Source organism: Cibotium barometz, chromosome 58, assembly GCF_041138505.1.
Source record: "Cibotium barometz isolate CiBa-2024 chromosome 58, ASM4113850v1, whole genome shotgun sequence".
NCBI classification, from domain to species: Eukaryota; Viridiplantae; Streptophyta; class Polypodiopsida; order Cyatheales; family Cibotiaceae; genus Cibotium; species Cibotium barometz.
In genome coordinates, this window is record NC_141103.1 from 34,725,692 (window position 1) to 34,736,164 (window position 10,473).

Here is a 10,473-nt window from a genome sequence, read left to right on the forward strand (position 1 = left end):
CCTCACAATTTCCCCCTCGTTATCCATACTGTACATCATTAAGAAATATATTAATGAAATATTTTTTAAATTTTATTTAATCTAGAAGAAAGTATGGATTATGAAAATAATCGAAACGGTGAATCAGAAACTAAATGACACGTACGTAGAATAGATTAAGACCCAACTACGCTCAAGTGAATGAATGGTAAAAAGGTATCCACATGATGTATATGTATATGTATCTATATGTATATATATATATGTATATGTATATGCATATGCATATGCATATGCATATACATACATATATGGTTGTATATGTATTTGTATATGTATATGTATATATATATGTATATGCATATACATACATATATATATGTATATGTATTTATATATATATATCTATATATGTCTGAAGGCGGTTCACGTAATTTTAGCATTTAGGAAACTCATTTAAAAAGATGGATGAGAGTGCGGGCCCAAGGGGTTCACCTACGAATATGTAAAATATCATGTGAGTTTGAAATCTTTAGGTAGTCCTCTATATATAAATATATATATTTATTCTATATAAATATATCTTTTATTCAAAACAAAACAATCCAAATCTTTATCAAACATTAATCAAAAGTCATCAGTCTTTGACTTTTTAGGAACGTTTTGAATCGATGTTTATATTACGTTGAATCATTAATTATAAAACAATTCATTACAACATGCATGTTCCCCATGTAGAGGACACATTGTTTGAACAACGTGCATGTTCCCCATGTAGAGCACACATACTGTGCCAACTTTCATAAAGGAATCTGTTCTTGAAGGCGTGTATGTCAATAATTCGAGCATAAGAGGTATGAGGGGCAATGCAATGCAAAAGGGATTTGGTCCCATGGGTTTCTCAGGTATCACAACAAAAATCAAGACAGTGATCGAGCGTTTCCTTCTGCCATGGCGAAGGGGCTACCGTTGGCCACACCGTTGACATCAAGCCGTTTATATGAATAGCCTCCTCTCCCATCCATGAATGCATCGAGTTCAAGGTATAGATAAATATATATAATACATTTTGTTTGAAATCTTTAGGTAGTCCTCTATATATATATATATTTATTCTATATAAATAAATCTTTTATTTAAAACAAAACAATCCAAATCTTTATCAAACATTAATCAAAAGTCATTAGTCTTTGACTTTTTAGGAACGTTTTGAATCGATGTTTATATTACGCTGAATCATTAATTATAAAACAATTCATTACAACATGCATGTTCCCCATGTAGAGGACACATTGTTTGAACAACATGCATGTTCCCCATGTAGAGCACACATACTGTGCCAACTTTCATTAAGGAATCTGTTCTTGAAGGCGTGTATGTCAATAATTCGAGCATAAGAGGTATGAGGGGCAATGCAATGCTGAAGGGATTTGGTCCCATGGGCTTCTCAGGTATCACAACAAAAACCAAGACAGTGATCGATCGTTTCCTTTTGCCATGGCGAAGGGGCTGCCGTTGGCCACACCGTTGACATCAAGCCGTTCATGTGAATAGCCTCCTCTCCCATCCATGAATGCATCGAGTTCAAGGTATAGATAAATATATATAATACATTTTGTTTGAAATCTTTAGGTAGTCCTCTATATATATATATATATATATATATATATATATTCTATATAAATAAATACTTTATTTAAAACAAAACAATCCAAATCTTTATCAAACATTAATCAAAAGTCATCAGTCTTTGACTTTTTAGGAACGTTTCGAATTGATGTTTATATTAGGTTGAATCATTAATTACAAAACAATTCATTACAACACTCATGTATACAATTGCATCGAGTTCAAGGTAGCAACGCAGTACCAGTTCTGGTTTGCACTTGGAGGAGGCAAAGGCGGTCAAGGAGCTCGAGGAGGCGAAGGCACGACCACGTGTAGCTCAAAGGTAGCAAACTGAGGTGCCTGGCATACATAGAATAACCAAAATTTTTTAAAATTTGAAGGCTAGCCAAAATGCAACCACTTTTTCTCAATCATTTTTTAATTAAAAAACCCAAAATATTCTACACTCTCTCTCTCTCTCTCTCTCTCTCTCTCTCTCTCTCTCTATCAAGCCGTTCATGTGAATAGCCTCCTCTCCCATCCATGAATGCATCGAGTTCAAGGTATAGATAAATATATATAATACATTTTGTTTGAAATCTTTAGGTACTCCTCTATATATATATATATATATTCTATATAAATAAATACTTTATTTAAAACAAAACAATCCAAATCTTTATCAAACATTAATCAAAAGTCATTAGTCTTTGACTTTTTAGGAATGTTTTGAATTGATGTTTATATTAGGTTGAATCATTAATTACAAAACAATTCATTACAACACTCATGTATACAATTGCATCGAGTTGAAGGTAGCAGCGCAGTACCAGTTCTGGTTTGCACTTGGAGGAGGCAAAGGCGGTCGAGGAGCTCGAGGAGGCGAAGGCACGACCACGTGGAGCTCAAAGGTAGCAAACTGAGGTGCCTGGCATACATAGAATAACCAAAATTTTTAAAAATTTGAAGGCTAGCCAAAATGCAACCACTTTTTCTCAATCATTTTTTAATTAAAAAACCCAAATTATTCTACACACACACACACACTCTCTCTCTCTCTCTCTCTCTATATATATATATATATATATATATATGTGTGTGTGTGTGTGTGTGTGTAACAAAACACGTCGAGGGAGGGCCAGTCTCCCTTAAGCTTCTAAATGAAAATTTATGCTTAAGAAAATATATAATTTTAATATTTAAATATCCATTTTTAAGTTTTACATTCTTACTCTACAAAGACGAAAAATATTTAATAGACTATTCACTTCAAAAATGTAATGTAGAATATTAAAAATATTTAATAGACTATTCACTTATAAATGAAAAATCATGCTTAAGAAAATATATAATTTTAATATTTAAATATCCATTTTTAAGTTTTACATTCTTACTCTACAAAGGCGGTCAAGGAGCTCGAGGACGCGAAGGCACGACCACGTGGAGCTCAAAGCTAGCAAACTGAGGTGCCTGGCATACATTAAAAAACCCAAATTATTCTACACTTTCTCCTCTCTCTCTCTCTCTCTCTCTCTCTCTCTCTCTCTCTCTCTCTCTCTATATATATATATATATATATATATATATATATATATATATATATATATATATGTGCGTGTGTGTGTGTGTATAACAAAACACGTGGAGGGAGGGCCTTCTAAATGAGAATTTATGCTCAAGAAAATATATAATTTTAATATTTAAATATTCATTTTCAAGTTTTACATTCTTACTCTACAAAGAGGAAAAATATTTAATAGATTATTCACTTCAAAAATGTAATCTAGAATATAAAAAATATGTAATAGACTATTCACTTATAAATGAAAAATAATGCTTAAGAAAATATATAATTTTAATATTTAAATAAAAAGTGAGAGAGAGAGATAAAGCACTTTTTATTTTAAATCATTTCTCTCTCTCTCTCTCTCTCTCTCTCTCTCTCTCTCTCTCTCCCACGTGAATGCGTGGGGATTGACGTGGAGAGAGAGAGAGAGAGAAATCACTTTTTACTCTCTCTCTCTCTCTCCATCACTCTCTCTACCACGTGGAACTGGAGATTGACGTAGAGAGAGAGAGAGAGAGAGAGAGAGAGAGAGAGAGAGAGAGAGAGAGAGAGAGAGAGAGAGAGAAATCACTTTTTATTTTAAATCATTTTACTCTCTCTCTCTCTCTACCACGTCAACGCATGCATGCATCATCTCCCCCCCTCAGAGAGTAAAATGATTTAAAATAAAAAGTGATTTCTCTCTCTCTCTCTCTCTCTCTCTCTCTCTCTCTCTCTCTCTACCGCCTCTACGCCACGTGGAGAAACATGCCATGCATGCATCATCTCCCTGCCTACCTCCCTCCCTCTCCGTCCCTCTCTCTCTCTCTCTTTCGCCTTTACGCAGACGCTTGGAGTCGGGTTCTTCCACAGAGGCTTGGAGTCGGTTTCTTGCACGTAAACACAGAGAGCTCTCAGCGTTTCTGGGCTACGTCAACGCTTGGAGGCGGCTTGCAGCTTCTCACTGTTGCTGGGCGCGTTGGTGGCATCTACGTCCAGGCTGGCTGCAGGCTTGGAGTCGGTTTGCAGAGAGCTTCTCACTCTTTGTGGGCGCCGTGGTGGACATGCATGCATCATCTCCCTCCCTCCCTCCCTCCCCCTCTCTCTCTCTCTCTCTCTCTCTCTCTCTCTCTCTCTCCCGCCTCTACGTCCAAGCTTGGAGGCGGCTTGTGTTTCTGGTTTTTGTGTTTTGTCTTTGATGACTTGGTCTTTGAGTCAGTCCAGAAAGCTAGCTCTCAGCATTTCACAGCTCTGTGGACTCACTCAAAGACCAAGTCCTCATAGAGAATGTCTCTTTCAACCTTTTTCTCTTCTCTCCTCCATAGCAGCGCCCCTCCCTGCCTCCCTACCTGCCCTTCGTGCCTCCCCACTCTCATGTAAGCACCTTCACAATCACCACCTTCACAATCTGTTTGCATGCAACACAGAGGAGCTGTTGTTGCATGCAAACAGAGGAGTTGTTTTTGTTGTTGCAACAGGCCATGGGGGCTGTGGGCGGCTCCGTCTTCCATCTCATCAACGCCATGAAGAACTCGCCCAGATGCGGGCTATCATCGATCGGGTCCAGGTAGAGCAAACACGGCGCCAACATGCCAGTGTTTTGCTCTCTTTTCTCTCTCTCTCTGTTGCATGTATATTCTAGGGCGTTTTTGACGCTATGAGGAATCCTCTTGCGTATTTTGACCTAACTGTGGCTTGCTGTCACTTGCAATTGTCCTTTTACCCATGCAGCTCAACATAGTTGTGCTTGGTAGATCTTGGTGTCCCTTTGCTCCTCTGGCTCTTCATTATCGACAGATCGGTAGTTTCCGCAAGCAATTAACTAATTTGGTATTTTAGAATCTACTTATTATTAACTGTGAAACGCGTGTGATTAAAGAGAATTAAGTTGAGTTGAAACTCATCCATCCCCTGTTTCAGTGGTGCATGGCCATGCGAGGAGGAGGGGGAGGTCCAAACCGACACGGTGCAAGAGGCAGAGGCGGTGGCGGGAGAGGAGGCGGCCGAGGTGGTGAAGGAGGGAGAGGAGGTGGCATGGCCATGCGAGGAGGAGGGGGAGGTCCAAACCGACACGGTGGAAGAGGCAGAGGCGGTGGCGGGAGAGGAGGCGGCCGAGGTGGTGAAGGAGGGAGAAGAGGTGGCCAACAGAGATGGTGGGATCCAGAATGGCGAGCAGAAAAGCTGACACAAATTCGTGCAGATGCAGGTCATCTTGTTTTTTTATCAGTCCCTCTCATCTTTGTATTTTTGCCTTCCCTCACTTACACCACCCACGTTTCTCTGTATCGCAGTCCCGACATGAAAGACGTCTTGCAGTAAAAGCAGACAATGGACACGGAGTAAAAGCAGACAATGCACGTGGAGGGAACCTTAGAAACGTACCTGCACCGTGTGGAGGTCGAGGCGAACAGCAGGCGTGGATTCTGGAACAGCAGGCGACCCGAATTGACTGGACCCGGCAATATTCAAATTTTCAAATCCAAGCGTGACGTGGCTATTTTCAAATTCAAGCGTGAACGTCACGCTTGCAAGGAGGAGGCAGTATTTTGAAATAGGCCCCCCTCCTTTGCCCACGTGGCGGGAGGGCCACTCTCCCTTAATCCTGTATAGATATCTAGTGCCCTTGGAGGAGTCATCTTGGTTCGTGAGTGTAGGGTGTTCGAGATGCATTCATCCCCTGCTATACAGAGAAACCCTAAAACTGCACTGTCAGGTCCTTACCAAGGAGCAGGAGCAGAAGAGGGGATGCTTGTAAGACCCCCAGAATGCAGGGTTGCCATCACTTCAGCAACACCACACTCTCTCTCAGAGCTCGCTTTAGCTTCGGCGAATAACCAATTCTGTGGTATGTAGCAGAAAGCTTTTTTTAAACAGAATCAGGGCTTTGTACCTTATCAACGCTGATTTTTAATTAACTGTTGTCCTTTGGTAGTTTGCCAGTCTGCAATTCCTTTTTGGAAATTAGGGTTTGATAACACATACTTGTGAAATTAGGGTTTTTTCACTTTCCAGTTCAATTTTTTTGCAAACATTCTTGCAGTTAGGGAGCCAAGGCTACACACAGAACACTCATGGCAAGATATCAGCTCCGATCTCTCTCATTTTATAGACAACAATGTAAACAAAGTAAGTCCTCAATTGCCCATGTTTATCATGCCTTACATAGGTAAAGGTAAACCTGTTTGAAGTTCTTTTTCCTTTAACTAGGCTTTGATTGATTAGTTTGAAGAGAATGTGGTGGTAAGCCCAAAGGCTCCAGATTTCAAGCCTAGAATTGTGAAGGAGTGGCTGCCGATAGACGAATGGCATTGGGACCTAGACATGCTTGAGAAGAAAAGGGCAATGAAAGTGGGATATCACAAAAAAGATGTTGGTAAAGAACCTTCTAGGCATGAAGGGCTAGAGCATGGATGCTTAGATCATGAAGATTGTGGCTTGGCCTATGAGGTTGGACAGTTTAACTACATTTGTAATGCCAGACCTGGATTGGAAGATGCACCTGCTATAGCACAACCACTACTAGTCAGTAGTTGGGAGACGTTGGATGGCCACCTTGATAAGGTTAGTTTGAAATCTAAAGAGGAAATGGGTGTTTACCAAACACGTCAACTGCAAGGGAGCAGTTGGGAGATGTTGGACCTAGAGGAGGCGCTCAATAATTTTGACCAGATGGGTGCGCTACCTTCAATCGAGAACTTCATTTGTATTCTTCAAAAATGCAGGAACAGGAAGAGTCTAGAGTATGCCAAGCATGCTCATGCACACATTTGCAACAATCGGTTGGAAGATCATGAGGTTATTGGGAACTATGTAGTCCCTATGTATGTAGAGTGTGGAAGTGTCTCTGATGCGCAACGGGTTTTTGACAGGTTGGTTCATCGAAATGAGCATTCATGGACTTCTCTCATAGTAGGATATATTCAATGTGGGAAATTGCATCATGCTTTTTCTTTGTATCAGAAAATGCAAGAGGAAAATGTGCACCCGAGCAATTACACTCATGTGGCCCTACTGAGAGTTTGTGCTAGGTTGAAAGATGTGGAAAGAGGCCAAGCAATCCATTTTGCTGTCACTCTTAGGGGATTCGAAAGAGATCTCTTTGTTGGCAGCACTTTGGTTAACATGTATGCAGAATGTGGCTCCCTTTCAGAGGCACGGGAAATTTTTGACAAGTTACCAGTTCGAGATGTTGTGACATGGAATGCACTCATCACAGGATATGCTGAACATGGACTTTGTCACGAAGCATTTGCATGCTTTGAGCAAATGCAAAGTGACTGCATGTCTCCTAATGCTGGCACTCTTACTTGCATCTTGAAAGTATGTGGCAGCGTACGCGCTATAGACAAGGGCCGAGCAATACACAAGGGGATCGGAGTAGAGAAATTTAAGAGAGACCTTTCTGTTGGCAATGCTTTGGTTGACATGTATGCCAAATGTGACTCACTTGATGAGGCACACGAGGTTTTTGGGAAGCTACCAGTTCGAGATGTTGTGTCATGGACTACATTAATTGCAGGATATGCAGAACATGGACTAGGTCGTGAAGCACTGAAATGTTTCGAACAGATGCATTTGGAAGGTGTTTCTCCAAATGAGTTCACGTTTGCTTGTGTCTTGAAAGCTTGCTGCAGTGTAGGCGACATGAAAAAAGGTCAAGAAATACACATTGAAATTGCTCAAAAGGGATCTGATGGAGATCTGCACATAGGGAACACTTTAATTGATATGTATGTCAAATGTGGCTCGCTTTTGGAGGCACAGGAAGTCTCTGATAAGCTTCTGGCTCGAGATGTTGCATCCTGGACCCCATTAATTGCAGGATATGCTGAACACGGACAGGGTCAAGAGGCATTGAATCATTTTGAACAAATGCAAAATGAGGGCATCTCTCCAGATGCTGTTTCATTTGCTTGTGCATTGAAAGCTTGCAGCAACATTGGAGCCATAGACAAGGGCCGAGAAATACACATGAATATTACATCAATGGGGTTTGATAGGGTTTCTATTGTTGGCAACAGTCTGATCAGCATGTATGCAAAAAGTGCTTCATTATCAGAGGCACAGGCAGTTTTTGACGGCCTGCCTATTAGGGATGTTGTAGCATGGAGCTCAATGATAAATGGATGTGGCATGAATCACAATGGACACATGGCCATACAATGTTTTGAGGACATGCAACAGCAGAATGTGAAGCCAGATGCTGTTACATTCACATGTGTTCTTACTGCATGCAGCCATGCTGGTTTGGTACTCAAGGGCCAGGAGTATTTTAAAGTGAAACGTGAAGAATTTGGCATAGCTCCTACAAGAGAACATTATGCATGCATGATTGATCTTCTTGCAAGGTCAGGCCATCTATATGAGGCTGAGATGTTTCTTGGAGCACTGTGTCCTCCTTCTGAAGGGACCTGGGGAGCTTTGCTCACTGCGTGCAAAACCTATGGGGAACCAGAACTAGGACGAAGATGCTTTGAGGAGCTTATTCAGATGAAACCAGATGTTGCTTCTTGGTATGCTCTCATGGCAGACATCTATGCTAGCGCTGGTAGATGGGATGATGCATATGGAGTAGAGGAGCTGAGGAAACATGCAGGAGCAAAGAAAAAACCTGCAAGTGCATTGATAGAGGTGAACAATAAGGTTCATGAGTTTGTAGTAGGTGAGAACCAAAGCAGTGAAATATCGACAATGTTAAGAAATTTGAATTCACATATGAAGGGTTATGGACATGTGCCACATTTAGATCTGGTTGTGAGATCGGTTTCTGATGATGAGAAAGAGCTGGTTTTGTGTGAGCATGCAGAAAGATTTGCCATTGCTTTTGGGCTTCTTCACTTGCCCCAGGGAGAAACTCTGCGCGTGACTAAAAACTTGAGAATGTGCATCGACTGTCACAGTTTAAGTAAGGTTCTGTCAAGAATGGAGAGGCGAGAAATCATTCTTCGAGATGACTCTTGTGTCCATCATTTCAAAGACGGCTTGTGTTCCTGTGGAGATATGTTTTGAGAAATCTCTCTGCAAGGTTTATGGATGGTGCTGGCCATGCTTACTCCAGCTGGACGAATGTTCATATGCCTGCCAAGGTTTGTTTGCTGGATGGGAAAAGATCAAAGATCTGACACCCAAATCATTTTTAAGGCATCAACCTATGCTCGCAATCTTCAATTGTGGCCATCCTTTCGATTGAAAAAGCCAAATATTTTTCAACTGGAACCGGCTATGGGCAGTAGGCTTTTGTGCCTCCAATGTCCTCACACTCTTCATGTTCATTTCTTACTAAGTGAGGAGTGACCAGGAATGGTCTGTACATACATACAATTGTTGCAAGGACCTTTTGTGGGATCTATGCATACTTATATACTCGATAGTATGTCATAGCATGAAGTCTATGTTATGCATGATGGACTTGATGATTTGAAGCTTTGTGAGCAGGGTCTCATGGACTCAATATCACACTTCGCTTTTTATTAAGTTTGGGGAACAACTTGAACTTTCCACTGGCACATGCACACCTGTCTTTGTGATCACATGACATCAAGCCTTGATCGCTGCAGAAGAGGTTTTTTAGACACAAGATACTAGGTAGCTCATGTGACATTGTTGGAATTAGGGTTGCAGGAATGCACACACAACTTCAAGAAGATGAGGAAGCTTGAGCACAACACAGTAGTGTATTATGAGTGCCAAAAATGAAAGATAACCAGTCCTAGAAGATAATGAGCGTATATACAATGCACGGGGGAAAAAACCTCCTAGTGAGGGAAAAAGTGCCCCGGCGGTCCTAAGTGTGTTCACACACATCACTACTATAATATGGTAACAAATCCCCCCTGGAGTGATGCGGTGAACAAGAGCTAGCACTCATGTATAGGGAAGTGTCTAGCTATGTGGACGAATCCACAAAAGGGAGTAAGCCCAAAGCTTTGCGAAAAGCTTCGAACTTCTCACGAGGCAGAGCCTTTGTAAAAAGGTCTGCAAGGTTATCCTGTGTTGGCACATAAGCCAAACTGATCTCTCTTGCAGAGAGTCTCTCCCTGACATAATGGTAGTGCACCTCAATGTGCTTCGTACGAGCATGGAACACTGGGTTCCGCGCAACTGCCAATGCGCTCTGACTGTCAGTGAAGATGGTGGTGGCAGATGGCTGCCCAACACCCAAATCAGCCATAAGGCGTCTGAGCCACACACACTCAACCGTAGCTGTGAAAGCTGCCCTGTACTCAGCTTCACAACTAGAAGTGGCCACAGTAGGCTGCTTCTTGCTCAACCATGATATGCATGAGCTTCCAAGCATGAAGCAAAAACCACTCGTGGACACGCGTGTGTCATAACAACCA

The 10,473-nt window shown here is 41.4% G+C and overlaps 1 protein-coding gene across 4 annotated transcripts in view; it reads left to right on the forward strand.

Moving 5' to 3' along the window:
• LOC147606212 (pentatricopeptide repeat-containing protein At2g03880, mitochondrial-like) overlaps positions 1-9,607 on the forward strand; it is a 21,605-nt gene extending 11,998 nt beyond the window's left edge. The window contains exons 2-4 of one of the 4 annotated variants that reach the window (XM_086792956.1): positions 5,744-5,978; positions 6,174-6,259; positions 6,356-9,607. In XM_086792956.1, the coding sequence (XP_086649082.1) occupies positions 5,798-5,978; positions 6,174-6,259; positions 6,356-9,142 (3,054 nt within the window). In that variant the 5' untranslated portion in view covers positions 5,744-5,797 and the 3' untranslated portion in view covers positions 9,143-9,607. Of the gene's footprint in view, positions 1-5,662; positions 5,979-6,173; positions 6,260-6,340 lie in introns of those variants that run through there. The other 3 variants (XM_086792955.1, XM_086792957.1, XM_086792958.1) reach the window with 3 other exon arrangements.
• Positions 9,608-10,473: the final 866 nt, after the last annotated feature.